Source organism: Chiroxiphia lanceolata, chromosome 2, assembly GCF_009829145.1.
Source record: "Chiroxiphia lanceolata isolate bChiLan1 chromosome 2, bChiLan1.pri, whole genome shotgun sequence".
Taxonomy (NCBI): Eukaryota; Metazoa; Chordata; class Aves; order Passeriformes; family Pipridae; genus Chiroxiphia; species Chiroxiphia lanceolata.
Window position 1 is genome coordinate 83,696,990 of NC_045638.1, and position 16,061 is coordinate 83,713,050.

The following is a 16,061-nucleotide window of genomic DNA, read 5'->3' on the forward strand; positions in this document are numbered from 1 at the left end:
GTACACAATCCCTTGTCTTTTAGAGAGGCTTACTGGAAGTGATGCCAATGAAAGCCTCTCTTCTTGATGGCATATATCCCGCAAAATAACTTCCCAAAGGACTGAAGTATAGTAATTTCTGGTTCCCTTGTTTGAATTCAAGGCATCTGAGATGAGAACAACTCCTCTGTCCTGTTTCTCTAATTCTGTCCCTTTTAGTACCACATCTGTTCTATTCTCCATGAAACAAAAAGGATTTTATTCCCACAACCCGGTGCAATTTATGGTCGTGAGAAAAACTGTAGTATATTTTACATTAAAGAAGAAATTGGTTAGTGTCAGCTCCCACAAACTGGAATGTGATCGAATAAAATTGTAGCATTTTTATTAGTTGTAAAGCATGTGGATGAGAATTACATCTAAAGGGCAAATGAAGCAAGAACCTTTTTCTTTTTTACAAATTTAACAGTTTTGCACAATTACCGTCCTCATGCATTTCAGTTTATCTTTGAATGTAAAATCTTTCTTCAAGTCTTATTTGAACACAGAATAATCTCAAACCCCGTGCCAATAGTGACAATTTCTTCCAGCTCTTTCAGCTGGACAAAGGTATCTGCATGAAAAAGATCTCCTGGGAAAAAATAGGAACAAAAGCTGCCATGGGTTTGGGACTAGTGAAAGTGCCCAAAAGAGCAGGGATGACAGCTTTTGGTTATCCCTCAAAATCTTTATTTCCCAGAGTGCAAATAAAGGAGGAAGATACATAGTGGCTTTCAGAGGGATGGGCATTTACGCCCCTGAGAACATGCTTCGGATTTCATCAGTGGGAAGGCCACTATTTTATTTTTTTCAGGAAAAGAGAGAGCAAAACAGAGCAAGGAACATTCACCAGTCCTGCTCTATATATTCTAAAACACAGGAGTGCCTTTGATGTCTTATATTATAAAAGTAATTATCAGAACAAGAAAGATGGCACAGGCTGAAAAGTGTTATATTTTTTCTCTTAAAATGTGTGATGTTGATCACTGCTATGGACAAAAGTTACAGGTAGCTTGGCAAATAACAGTTTCTGTAATGGTCCACCCAAAACAACAGGTTCTCAAAATTGGCAGATCTTTCAGAAAACTCTAATTGGGAACTGATTGTTCCTGCTCACCACCCTCCCCACTCTCCCCACATCCAAATTTGCTTCCATCTGGGGCTGTTCATAAAGTTGCAGTTCTGTCAGTGTCAGAGATGTAGTAATTTCTAGCTCAGGAGTTTTTTGACACACAAAGCTCCTGCTTACCCTGCCAGCACATTTGCATGCATTTGGAAGGTTGGAAACTGAGATACGGCAGGCATTCAGAGGAGACTGGGTCACTGCGGTAGCCTGACCACTCTGCATGTCAGACTTTGATGTGGGAGTTTTCAAAGCCATCATCCTATGCTACTTCCTTCAGTGTTTCTGCTGCTGCCTGTACAGTGAAGGCTGCAATGGAAATTTGCCTCTTCACTTCTTCCCAGGCTTCATGTTGATCAGCTTTGCTTTGAATATCAAACATGGCATCATAGATCCCTGGGAAGGACTCTCCAGCATACTTGTTGTGACTGCTTGGAGCAAAAATGACATGTCTGTGGGGAAAGAAGAAAAATATAAGTATACTTAATAAGACTATTAATGGGGGAGGTGTTCATTGTAGGGAACATCTGTGAATCCCAGGAAGATCCGAGCTTACTAAATACACAGGAAAGCTAGCTGGACATATCTTTAAAAGGACAGGAACCAGCCCCAAGGGCAACATCTATGTGAAAGGGCACAGATTTAGGTCAGGTAGCCTTCTTGGGAAAAAATGATGCATTTGTCTAATTAGAAACAAAACCATGTTACACTTTTTGAAAATGGGAGCTCAACAAACCTGTTGAACTAATTTGGCAGTCTGAAAAAGGGAATAAAACTAGTTATAGGCATATCATAAGAAATGGAACAGAAACCTCAAAAATAACTAAGTAGCTGCATGATGGTCAGCAGATCTGGGAAAGGAATGTAAAAAGAGGGTAAAAAAATCTATGGGTGAATTAGGAATCTTCAGAGATCAGAAGTGACCATATTGGATCAGAACTGCACAAAACGTATTAATTTTATTTGTTTGTGCAGGATTTTTTTTCCTAAATAATGGATAGCTGCGTATCTTCTCTTAGATTGGTTTGATTTTAAATATGAAATATCAAAGCACATTTGCAGCATGTGAAGGAGTCCTCCCAAATCAAAATAAACATTAAAACTACTTTAATAAAGGCAAGAAATTAAAAAAGTAAAAAAAAAAAATATCCAGACAGCTCTAAATGATACCTACCACCCAACAAGAAGAACTGTAGAAAGCAGCAATTTGATTCTTCCCAAAGTGTGAATGACAGTTTATCCTAGGAGGATGGAAGTGTGATTCTCAATTCTACCTGCCTGAGGGACTTCTGGCTTGACATGAAAGCCATCAATCAGTGAGTCAGATATATCCTGTCATTAGGAGAAGGGGGATACTGAGAGCAAAGTGAGGTAGTCACACACCTGACACTAGAAGCTGGCTTCTTGTCAGGTATTACTAATAAAAGCACTGAGTTTCTAGAAAGAATATAGTAGTTAATGATTTAAGCTATTCCACCTGTAGAAGCAGCTAAACCTGGGACAGAAGGGACTCTGCAGCACAGCTCATGGGCCTTATTCCGTCCTGTGCTGAAAGGTCCCTCCCTCTTCAAGCTCTCTCTTCTCTGCTTCTCTCTTCAACTGACCCTCACTACTCATCTGTTCTCACCCTTATCTCCCTTTTACTCTACCCTCATTTCTCCTTTTTTTTGATTCTCCACTCAATCCTCATTTTGTGCAGGTTCAAAAGAGCAAGCGGTACCAGCAGTAGTACTTCACACCTGCTAGTAGAAGTCACAGAGTATGATGGTGGTGTGGTTTCACCAAAGCTAATAAAAGCAGAGAGCCAGACCCAAGGAGAGGAATTTGGCACCACAAGACCGGTGTAGCCAAGGAATTCTCCTTGGGGATTATAAGCAAAATCTACTGCTCACTGGATCGTACCTAAAGCAATGTGTTGAGAAATTACTTGCCTCACCTGTAAAACCTCCTTCCTGGCAAGTCCAGAGGATCGATGAAAGCTCTTTCTATCAACATCAACTGATCATTCATGATTCTCACTGCGACTGGACTGTGGAAGATGGAGACAGAGACATTTCACACAGTGGGGAAACGTGACTTCCCAGTTTTGTTTAAACACTTTTCCTCTTTTTTGGACGGAAATAAAAAAGATAAATATGGTCTACAGTTTTCAAAAAAAGATGAGGTTTTGCAAATGGAGATATTCAATACATGTTTTATTAATGCATTGAAATTTCTGTGTTAGAAAACAACAAGATTTCACACTATGCAAAATAAAATGGGAAAGTTTTGGGTGTCAGATACTTGCTTAGTGTTAAATGGCATGAGAAAGATCTCACTTAACAGAGAGCAGAGGAAGACTGAGATTTAGGTCAAGGTGAAGATAGCTAGATTTTGATGCCCACCCATAAGTCAAGTGTCCATACTCCTGTTCTAATCTGTACAGTAACATAGTAAGGATGGGATTCAGTTGCCTAAACACAACTAACTAGGTGCCTAGGAGCACCTGGCCTCCACTCACTGCTCTCAGAAAGCACAGGAGTCCCGTAGGGCCCTTAGGTTTGCAAGCATCCTACAGATATCTCTGAAGCATCATCCTCTCTCCTTGAAGTGTGCTGAATGTACAAATTCTGGCATCACCTACAACACTCAAGTGTAGGTGTCTAAATACAGAGCTCAGCAGTGAAAGATAAAGTTGGACTATCTGCCTTTCCATGTATTACAACAATTTTGATGTCAGACACCTGTAATAAGCTCTAAAGCTGATACTATTCATCACTGCTAATTTATCTTAGCCTGTCTCAGAGTTCAAGGGCTCTGTAGAGAGACTCCTTGTGTTGTCACTTGAAGGAAAGAACAACCACCCTTGGTACCTAAGACAGATGTACATATATGCATACACACACAAACACACATGCATATATATATAAAACTTTTTTTCATACTTACTCTTTCTTGTCCACTTGTTCAAGTCTCCTGTGAAATTCATCAGCAGCCTTTGAGAAGTTCACCACAGAAGAAAAAAGAGGATCTAGAAAAGGAAGGACTTCGTGAACAACTTTAGAATATTTACTGAGCCCAATATACCTTTGAGTTGCCCAGTGGGAGAAACTGGGCAATTTGTCTTGCTGATATAATAGCATTAATTTTTTTGTCTTTCCATAAATGATTAGTTTCCCCAGTGCAGACTTTAAAGAGCTGCACTACTAGCAGTAATAGACTTGTGCAATGAGACCAACAGTAAAGCAGAATGCATGATAAAGTTTTCACAAGTTTTCACATCTTCCCTCTGCCTGGTAAGGAAAAACTGGCTGGCATTGCAAACTGGGAGATCTGCAGTCTCCTTTTTAACAAAAGGATGCACTGTAGTGTTTAGGTATAAAAAGCCTGACTTTCATGAAAAATATCAGCTGTTCCAGAAGGCTGTGAAGAACAGCAGGATTTTGCTCTAGGAGCATGATGTCCTATTCAAAGCATAACAGAAGAGTGTGGTATGTGTATTGAACAGCATTAGGTGAGGTACAAAAGACACAGCTGTCTTGGAACACAGTGATACACACAGTAGATTAAAGTAGTCGAGTCCTGTGGTTGCTCCATGCTGGAATTACAGCATAGGAGGTGTCTCTGCCACAACCCCACGTGCTGTCCTGCAGTGCTGCCGCGGGATTTTACTTGCTGTGCCTGATTATGTGCAGTCATAGCTGCAGCTATGGCAGTTGTTTTTTCCTGCCCTGCCCCTGGCAGTATGTCCAAGCCATATGGAGTAACTTAGCCAAAGAAGCAGAGGTCTTCCTGTTAATGGCAGTAGCAGCTCTGATGATTTTCTTGTGGTAGGCTCTGTTTAATACAGACCTGTGAAAATTATCAATTTATACAAGTAATTTTTGCAGAATAAGTAACAGGTGGATGTTATGAGGAGAACTTCTGGCCCCACCAAAACTCAACTCAATTACAAAGAAGGAAATTTTACACCTTGTACATTTTGCCCACAAGTTTTAGAAAACTAGATAAACCAGAGCATCCTCTCTTTGATTGTACAGGAAAATAGAACATAAGATTAGATCATTTCCTAAATCCAGTCCTCTGTTGGCAACTATTATCCCTTCACCATTTATAAATTCATCACCCAATTTCATGTGACATGCTTTCTGTTCCCAGGACTCCTATTGAAAGCTTTTCTTCAGTCTCATTTGCTCTTCTGTTTCTAGCAAACTTATTTACTCATCATGAGCCTACACTTTCTTCTTCTTGCATTAATATTGTTGTTTAGTTTATGCAATTAGAGACACAGATTTTATGTATGCAATTTGTTTGTGGTCTGCAGCATGGAGAGCCCCATGTCACTTTGAGAGGGTGAGAATTCACACTTGTCCACAACTGTGGCAATAGCTGTAAGTTTGCCAGAGGACAGAGTTCTGCCCTGCTGACATCATGGTTATATCGCAGCAACAGATTATATTTCAGAAGCAGTAGGAGGGGATTTAAGAGGGGAAAAAAAAAAAGAAAGGTCATCTGAATATATGTAAGAAACTTTGTGTTCATGTTCGCTATAGCTATTCAGTATTGTCAGTATTGGTTATTTTAGAAAATATCACATTTCTTTTTTCCCCAAACTTTATTTCCTGATAGCATATTACTACAAGCACATATTTTATGAGAAAAGTTTCTAGCCTTCATTGTTGCACAGGAACAGCTGAAATATGAATCCAAAGCAAATAAAGCCCTTAATCTATTATTTTAAAGGACAATTATGTGATTTATTCTGGTTTAATTAACAATTTTCTGACATTCAGTGTTGTCTGATGCAATAGAACAAACAAAAAATTAGAAATTATAGTTTCATTCAGGAAATAAAACTCAACAAGCATGAGAGAAGAGACATGAAAAGACTGAAAAACATGCCTTGCAAAGAAATGGTCAAAATTACACATTGATAAAGCTGTTAAGGAGATGTTTAGTGGTATTTGTGTAAAAAAAAAAAAAAAAAGCTAAAAAAATATTGCCTCTACATTCTAGGAACAAGAATAGATGCATTGGTTAGAAGGTAGTTTGGTCAACTTCTAATATGAAATAGAGAAAAAAAATAATGAAAATAAATTATTTCACATAAATTTTGGTAGATGTTCTATTACTATAAAAAAAATTTTCAGATATGCTGAAATATGCTGCAGTGAACACTAGACAATATTGAAATAAATCCCTGTGTCATGCAGAATCTCAGACTAGATGATCCATCACACAAGGCTTTCTCTCTATCCAGAGACCTTTTTACAAAAAGGGGTGTCTTTTAAAAACAGTCAAGAATTTTTCACCTAAACCATTACATCAAGTTTTAAATGTCATTTTTAATTATCCCCAAAGGTGGATTCAATCTGAGTTACTTCTAATGCATAGTCCAAGAGAGGACTGCATCTCCCAAAAGCTAATTTATGTCTCTAAATTATTGGTCCATCAGATGGCAAGCGAATTAGGACTGACTGAAAAATCTCCTTAGTACAGAAACACAAGAAGTTAACAAGGCAAGAAGGAGAAAAGAAGAAAGAGAGAGAGAGAGAGAGAGAGAGAGAGAGAGAGAGAGAGAGAGAGAGAAAATTACTGTGGAAGCCATCATGCCCTGGGACCCAGAGCACTCTGCTGCTTCAGACCTGTTTTATATGCTACAGAGAAATGTGTTCAAGTGCTTAGCAAATGGATGTATTAATGCAGGAGAACTAGTGAAATGCTTCTGTGGCCTAAAACTGGTAGCCATGCACTGAGGCAGACGGTAAACAAGTTCCCTGGAGGTCAGATGAAGTCTTTGACGCAGGAGGAGCAGGCGCCTGTGTCTCTCAACTTCCAAGAAATCACCATAAGCATTTAATTTGTCTTCCTTTTTAAGCAAGAAAGTGAAAAGCAGGCTGAGATATCTCTCTATTCTGCATCTGAGGTCGCTGACTGCCCATGAGCACCTTAATAATACCTATATTTAATAATATGCATTAAATTAGAGGCTCTTTCTTATGATGGCAAAATTCAAACAGGAAAATAAGGAATTCAGTTGCAGAGCTGTAACAGATATGACATGCCCCTGCATGATTCTAATTAACATACGTAAGAGACAGTCTTGTGGCTATTACTCACCAAATGACACTTTGTAAAGTTTCAACTTTTCTTCATGCTTCTTGGCCAATTTATAAATTCTATTGCTATATCCTTTTAAGGCTTCTCCATAATCTCGACAGTCGAATGGAATGACCTGGGAATCTGCCAGTTCATAAACCAGTTTTCCTCGTAACTGGGCAATTGTTAGCTGTTTCTTGAAAGTGGGGTCGTAAAATTTTTCCACTAGTTCAAATGTCTCATACCCAGTGTGATAAACAGGATAATTGCTGAATTTGTCTGCTTTCTGGAAAAGATCAAGGAAATTTGTCAGTGCTCTGTATTCTGACTGCAGTTAAGAGATGTATTGATCACTTAATGACTATGATGTTTCATACAGTTTCCAAAACAAAAAACCTATTTCCTACACAACACAATTTTCTATTCTTCATTTTTATTTGGTCATCTTAAGAAACTAAACCAGTCTGAATCCATGGACTGTTGCACAGGATTAAGTGAAATGGCTTCCTTCTCTCTACCTACACAGATCTGTCTTCAGCTCCATTGCACAGAGGTTGCCTTCACCAAGAGTGAAAACAGTTTTGGGTTTTGGATAGCAAAAGTCCTCAATCATAGCCTCTTTTTATCTTGCATAGCTATTTCTGAACACAATCATGGAAGACTTGTATATTAAAAAGCTTACTAATAGCATGATGAAATGAACTGTATACCTTCAATCTAATTCTATAAATACCTTTCTGTGAACTTGACATCCTATAGAATATACAACATCACTGTAACATGTTTTCTTCTACAGACATTTAGGTTTCTTGCTAAATTAAGAAATGGCACTGATATACAATCCAGTCAAAGATTCTTTGAAGCTTGTTTATTAATTCTGAATAAATGCTTGTTACAGGATGACTGCTCAGCACTATCAAAATTCTTCAAGCAATCTGGCAGACTTACCCTATTCTTGGTGTAACGAGCTCTGCCTGATGCAATTCCAAGTCGCTGAAAGTAAGCTTCAAAATCGCTGCCTGACCCCAGTTTATTTATTCTACATGTAGAAAAGACAACATCTTAGTGAAAGCATTTACTGAACAGCAGTAGTAATTTATGCAAAATGCAGATTTTTCAGAGAAATTGAGGTCTGTTCTTCTGGAGGGCACATCAGGGACACTGGTAAGATCAGAGGCTAGATGAGTGGCAAGCTTAATTACTTAACTGATTTTATTCCAACATGCTGATTCAGTATTCAATACTGCTAGTAAGATCTTTTGAAGGTAGCAATCCTGATTATGACACTGATCACATTTCAAAAAAAACAAACAAACAAAAAAAAAACAACAAAAAAACCAAAAAACAACAAACCACACATTATGCACAGGAGACATAAAATTGTATCAGACGTGTCTCTGCCATCTTAAAACATCAATCAACTATTTCCAAATTAATATAAATTGGGCAGAAATATATGTAAAGACAGATGTATTTATGTACTTGGCACATTCGGCAGCAGAATCCAAGACTGATAAATAATTTCCACTGCAGTGATCGACATTGGTACCTACGGGTCACTACTGCCATCTGGTGGGGAGATGTGGCATGACAGGGACAGAAAATGGCAGTAAAGACGCCTAATATTCCAAGTATCTTCACATATTTACGTTTGATATTAAGTTTTAGGTTTATATGTCTAGCCTGGTGAATAATTTGTGTTTCTCAGCTAAAAAAGGAAGTTTCTTCTGCTCCAGATGGAGTTCTTCTGTTAGTATAAATTTCTGCAAGGAACTAACTGTATCAACTGAGAAAGATCAGATCTGGTAGCTTTTTCAAAAGGAAGAAATCTCAATGAGTCTCATGAATCCAGAAACTCATCTTAGCAGGACCAGAAACATGCAGAACATTTTGGTCAAATCACACAGAGGGGCAATTCTGTTTACCTTATGTGAGTAATGCCGCACTGTGGAAAAGATTTAACCCTCTGAGTCACAGGCTGAAAGACTGATGAGGACTTTTAGTACCTTCAAATATGAAGTTTTAATACCCTCATATATAGATTTGTAATTTAATACATTTATATCTCTTGTGTAAACAAAGAATAATTATCACAAGTTTTTTAATGGCCGCTTTTTAATGACTGCTCTAGGTAGCTTCTTTCAACTGAGCATTTGCTTATCCTAATAATTTTATCTCATCTAGTTGGTGACTAAACTATTTTTGAACTCTTTCCCCACCCTGGTTTTTTTGATTGCTTTCCAAATTGCTTTTCTACTAATTAAAAGTATGAGATTTCATAATGTTATCATAATTTTTTTAAAAAATTTATTTTACTATAAAAGATGTTGCTAAAAAGTCACCTTACACTAAAAGGTTTTGTACTGCTGTCATAAATAGCACATCTCAAAAAATTCTGAAGAGTAGACATGCTATGATATGATAAAATATTGGGAGAAAAAAACCCCAACAAATTAAAATCTTACCTTGGATAGCTATTATTTTCAGTTCCAGGGTCTTTCTCAAGCCAGCTCTCATAAAGAGACTTATTTCCATAACCCTCATCAGGACTTAAAATCTGGAGAGGAAAATATTGTAGTCTCATTGAAAGTACCTCTAACTCAATTCAAAGGAGCCCTTTACAGCTGCATCATTCTTTACCAACAGTATTACTGCATGCAGGGAAGTACACGTGCACTGTTTACATTTGTGACACATATTTATGGATCCCAACCACAAAAAGCATCTTACAGGCACTTGGAACCAACCACAGACAGTAGGGAAAAGCAGGTTAAAGGATACTAGCTAGAGCTCATCTGCTACTGGAAGAAGTGGATTCTAGGACTTCTTACCACCTTATAGCACTGTGTATGTACACACACAACAGCATATATAATACTATGAGACTCTTCCAGCAGCCAGGATGCCCCAGCTGCTCTGCTTTCTGCAGGCAAGGGGAGATGATAGCCATAACCCCGTGGAGCTTTGCCCTGCACAGCAGCAATATTCTCTCAACAAGGCTAAACCTAAAATTTGATTGCTTTTTCTATAGGAAAGTTACAAAAGAACTGTGCTAGAAGGAAGGGTCCAAACCAGTCATATTACAGCAGTGCCAAGGGAACTCAACCAAGACTGGTGAATCATTGTGTAAAACATTGTATGTACAAATGCAGGTCTCACCCTTACCTTCAAAAAACCAAAAAGCTCTGTAACCAGGATGGAAAAGGTAAATATTAGTGCAGTCATCATGCTGCCAGAAAAACTATGAAAGTGTGTAAAATTAGTTGACCAAAGCTCTTAGAAAATCTGTGGCAGAGGTAAAAATAAATCAAGACTCCAGCCTTGGTCTCCATCTACACTTAAACAACCTTTAATAGACATGGTCCTTTAAATATAAGGTTGCTTATGATATGTAGAGGATTGGGATTTTTTTTCCAAAATACAAAGCATAAATGTTCATGGCTAGATACATGGCCCCACCATATTACTGAGACTTAAATTCTGCATTGAAAAACATACAGACTCCAACTTGAAAATCCAAACAGTTCTGACCTCTGAGATGTTGTCAGCAGCTAGCAGAAAAATAACAACTTTGTGAAATAACTACTTGGCTGCCATCATTTTCAGGGCACTTTGGTTAAGTCCTAGGGCTAAAATGAAAACAGCACATTAATAAGTGCAAGCTGAACTCTGACATATGGGAACAAAAGCACTCCATGCTCTGGCAGAAATATTATTCTGACACATCTGGTCATGTAAAAACCTTTGCCCAGCTTCTTTGTACAACACTGAGAGCATAGTAAAACATACTATTTGCTCTGACTTAGATCCAAATCTAGAATCAGCATAAGCTTCCTGCTACCTCAAGGAACATGCAGAGTTCTTTAAGTATAACTGAAGCAGTGATGATCAGAACAGGGGAATTGGAATTGAGCTATTGCAGACACTGTCTGGTGATGACCAAATGTCTAAACCCTAGCAGTGGAGCAAGGCCAAAAAAGACAGTCAACAGCTAAATGTACCGTCTGTACGCAGAGGACCACAGTTAAATGCAGAACTCCTTGAAAGAGAACACTTCACGAGTACACTACTTTTCTTTTTGGTGAGAATTGGCTCACTAAAAAATAACAAGATCAAAGATATCTTTTGATTTTGGACTGTTTAATATGAACAGAAATAACCTTCCTTTGGACATGCATAATCAGATGTCAGGTTGTCAGGTGTTGTATTGTTTACATCATACTTCTACAGTTAAAAGTTAACATAATACAGAATAAGAATTTTTTTTTTAAGTCAGTCTTAAGTACTTTGCATGGTACTTTAATGGAAATTTTCTACTCAAACCAGCAATAGCTGACTTAAGATCAAGAAGGAGGTACTATTTTTAGTCCAGAGCACCTTTTTTAATTTTGTTTATCTTTTGCAGGAAAATGTCTTCCTGGGTAAGTGGCTTGCTGCAGACAGAAAGTAAATTATTTTATCCAGGGCCTGCAGCACTAAGGACATGAAAATTTTTATATACAAAAGAGAATGCCCTTCAGTGTGCAAAGTGTCAGAGCTAACATTTGAATAAACATAGCTTCTTCCCCTGCAAGGGTGAAAGAAAAGGTTAAGATAGAAAGAATTTATAAGGAAATAAAGTGTAGAAAAGAAAATCATAGAATGGCATAGATAAACCTCCCCTGATCCAAACCATGCCATTTCAGGTTTTAAAAGAGTAACGCTTTTGAAAATAACTCAGGATGAATGCATCTAGTGGGATGGGAGACTGGTAGCTGGAGTCATCCTACCAAGTGCAATCACAGATTTTTATACTGGACCAAGCCACCTGAGTTCCCTTCATATCAGGGGAAAAATTAGTTTGAGTTCTGTACATCCAAAGGTGGAAAACCACATTTGGTCAAATGAATCTCATCCTAAAGGCACTTATTTCTACACCATGCCTTTAAAGGGAGCCTACATTGCTTAAGTCAGTCAGAGATGTGTTCTGTTAACTGAGATGAATGTAGATCTGAGGATAGAGGCAATGACTCATGCTAGGTGCCTAATCTGGTTAACTCCTCATATGGACAAGGAAGTTCCATACTTTAATGGATCACAACCTTTCAGCCTGATGAGAATTTATTCTGAGAGCTGAAAGTAAAGAAGACATGGTTAGACCACTTGTAATCATGCAAATATAAACATCTGGCCTGTTACAAAACCTGCTCAATCCTTCAATTTTTATTATGTACTTCAAAGGCTCAGTGAGATATGAAGGAGATTTGGGGGAATAGACACAGAGAGGCAATGGTAGCTAACCAATATGAAAATTATTTCCTTCAATGCTTTAGAGAAACTGATCTTGCCCAATGTTTTATCATCTTGTTTTTATTATGATTGGTTTTACTATATATTGAAAATAAGATTCCACTTATGTCAGTGACACATTTCAACCTTTAAGAATACTGAGGAAGCGTGAGCATGGACTGTGTACTGCTGATGGGATGTTTTGCTATTGATTTTGGTGGGATCAAGATTCTTCCAGCTCAGTAATAAAATAAATCCAATAGTATTCAATAATCCTATTTTATCCAATAAACTTACAGTTTTACATTCTTAGAAAGTCAGAAATAGTAGACACTGATTCTGTACCTCTTTTGTCAGATTATACACCAGTTTGTAGAGAAGAGGGGTGCAGTCAACTCTTAATGTGTAGTTCCCTGAAAAAAAAAAACAAAGACGTGGAAGTTTTCCCTTCATGTACCAGTGGCATTATCTTCTTAATTGATTAAACCCTGCAGTCCTTTCTTAGATAAACTTCTGGATTTCAAGGTAAGAATTTAGATCTTGCCTCAGAGTATATACAGAAACAGATTACTTGGTCACACTGTATGAGCTCTTGCCACTGCGCGACAGTGATGGATTGGTTATAGTACATGCACAGGAACATAATTAAGCCTTCCCACAGTTCTAAAATACGCCTAACTCTCCCTCATTAGCTACAAGCCCTTGTCACTCATATGCTTTCTGAAGCTTGTGTTAAACAGAAGGCAAAAAATAAGATGTTAGAAATAAAGCTAGTGCTTTCAGGAAGTGTGCAAGAGGAAAGACATTTGCTACAAGATGCTTTAAGAAATCTTTCAATTCAGCTACTTTTTTTACCATAGACAGTACTTTTTCAATGTTTTTACAGACTCTATCTACAAGACAGGTCATCTTCTGAGTAAGAGAGTTGCAAGATATCTGTCATTTTATATTTCAGAACTAAGTCTAGCCCAAATAGTAGGCAAAAAAGATGCAGAGCAATGTTTTCTTCTGTCTCCTAAACCTCCCCTTTTACCATCACGTGGTGGCATCTACCCTTTACCCCCATCAGGTTTCCATGCTGCTGGCAGGTTGTATTGAGCTTGGTAAGTATTGCATAGCAAAGTTCTCAGCTACAGCAGCAACAGTGCCATCAAAAGGAACTATGGTCATTTTTGGGATAGCCAGAAGTCTAAAACAGTCTTCTCTATAGACTGCAGCCACCCAAGAACAGTGAGCAAACACCTCTACCCTCAAATACAGACAACAACAAAGAAGGGAACAGGGATGAAAAGGCTACAACATTAAAAAAACCACAAGCTCTCAGATAACAGTTATTAAATTATTGTTATTGTTAGTAATTAGTTGTCAGTTATTAGGTTTTGATATGGCTTTAGACCTTGGGTCACACTTTGCACAGTGTGTACTTACATATCATATTCTAGGGCCAGACTTACAATTACGAAAAAGTCCATGATGATAGAAAAAATACAAGATAATGTTAATGATGTTTCTAAAAGGAGTCTGTATTTGAGAGCTGTAAATTCAAGTCATGAAACTGTTCAAAATGATGAACCCCTCTCCTTCTTTTCATTGCTATAAGACAATAAAGAGAAATAATTTGCTCTCCAAAATGTGATATAAGTGCTGTGGAAAACATTTGATGATAAACAAAATAATCATCAGAGTACATGAATGCTATGACTTTACAGTAGATTTTACTGCTCAGTCAGGTGAAAGATATCCAAGATACTTAAACCGGTGTACTTAACATGGTGTCCTTTTCCTTATTACATATTTCTTTTCCAGTTGTTTTACTTTCATATTATTTTTAATGCATAAAGCAAGAGACATGTTTGAATAACCAAGATTTAGAAGAAAATTGTTAAGGCAGCAGTATGTTGGCTGCAAACCAACTAAAAAAATATGTGTTATAATCCATGCTGAGAATCTGAAGCAGTTGTAAAGCTATTATTTCATTTGTGAGATCTTCTAGGCGTGAAATTCTGCTCTACTTTTTACACAGCTTGTAGGCTGCATAAATGAAGGAACGGCTCTAACCCTCCTTATTCCTCAGCTCTAACTGAGCCTTTAGGAACTGAGTTTGCCTTTTTTTTCTTTCCAATCCTTTTGTGATGGACAACATTTTCAGCTGACAGGAACAAAAAGAGTTCTTAAATATGCCTGTCGATAACCATTTTATTCACACACAGGAAGCCCAAATAAGTTGGGTTTGACATGGGAACATTAATGACTTGAATAACTTGATGTTATGATGCAGAGCAGCTTCACAGGACTCTTCTAACTATTCTTTCAGCACAGACAATAGTGCTGAAAGAGGCCCTTCAGTAATAAAGTCCAGTATATTTTAAGAAGGATTTTGTCATTTAGGTTGTAGTGTAGAGCTCCCCAAAAAGGCCAGTTTGTAAGTAGCATTCCTGAATGACAGATTCTTGCAGTCTGAAGATCACAGTAAATGGTCTAATGGTGGATAAGGTTTTTTGTGAAACACTCTTCAGTGCCTATTTTTGAAGAGCTCTGCTGTAATATATATATAACTCCCTGATCACAGCAATGAACAAAGATAACCACACTGGCCCGAAGCACTAAATCATCTCCCACCTCCGTCAAGTGTAAACCTAAGGTCTTGACACAAATTGTCTTATAAACATAATAAATTAGTGCCTGAAAATATTATGATTCCATAGGGAAAGGAGTTGGAACTGTGACCAGAACAAGGAGCAGACTGTCATATATCAAAACCATGATTGTAAATTAAAGCTAACGCAGTTAAGAGAGAGTTTAATATACAGAACACTCAGTTAACACAGAACACAACATTCTGCCAGAGGAGACATTCTGGACTCCAGACACATGGGCTGCAGCTCAAGGATGGCACTATTTGCAAAAGAAAGCAACACGAGAATTTAAATTGTTCTCTCTTCTCTCCACTAAATTCTATATTTACTACACCTATTCTGAACATCGCTATACCTATCTTATGTTTTCCAGCTCTGAATGCAATAAATAATACAGAAAAAACAAATAAAAATTATGCCTGGGAAGTAAGGTAAATTTAAAAATAAAAGACCCACCTTCTATAGAAGAATCTGTGTTGATGTAAGCAACTGCCCGTTCCTGAAGGACTTTAGCATTTTCCTGGGGTTGTAAATGTGTAATCATTACTTTCGATTAGTGACATTTAGTGAAAAGCATATTAAGTGCACTATTTCTTAAAGCATTACCTTTAAGAACTCAGTCAGGATAAATACTACTATGTACCTTACTAATTATATTGTTTGAAGATGGGTAAATGATCTTGGTATATGAAATTCACTCGTGCTTTCTGTGACTTAATTTGTTGTGGAAAATATCCAGAAAATGAAGGTTCTGCCTGCTGCATCACACAGGAGCAAGATGGAACAAGAAAATTATTGAACAGAATTGTAACATGATAAAATAAGGCTGTACATGCTTTTTAACTCTGCACTTCGGGACTTTCTGAACATGCAACATGTCACTGCGAGATCAGCCAGAATTCTTCCATGCTTTTAGTTCCTAGTTATTCATGTGTGCT

At 37.6% G+C, this 16,061-nt stretch overlaps 1 protein-coding gene across 1 annotated transcript in view; it reads right to left on the minus strand.

Annotated features, from left to right (window-relative positions):
- Positions 1-339: 339 nt before the first annotated feature.
- LOC116782243 (N-acetylated-alpha-linked acidic dipeptidase 2-like) overlaps positions 340-16,061 on the minus strand; it is a 36,353-nt gene continuing 20,631 nt past the window's right edge. The window contains exons 13-20 of the mRNA XM_032678633.1: positions 15,580-15,643; positions 12,833-12,900; positions 9,685-9,776; positions 8,168-8,258; positions 7,241-7,505; positions 4,070-4,151; positions 3,078-3,170; positions 340-1,593 (exon numbers count right to left, since the gene is read on the minus strand). Coding sequence (XP_032534524.1) covers positions 1,404-1,593; positions 3,078-3,170; positions 4,070-4,151; positions 7,241-7,505; positions 8,168-8,258; positions 9,685-9,776; positions 12,833-12,900; positions 15,580-15,643 — 945 coding nt within the window. The 3' untranslated portion in view covers positions 340-1,403. The remainder of the gene's footprint in view (positions 1,594-3,077; positions 3,171-4,069; positions 4,152-7,240; positions 7,506-8,167; positions 8,259-9,684; positions 9,777-12,832; positions 12,901-15,579; positions 15,644-16,061) is intronic.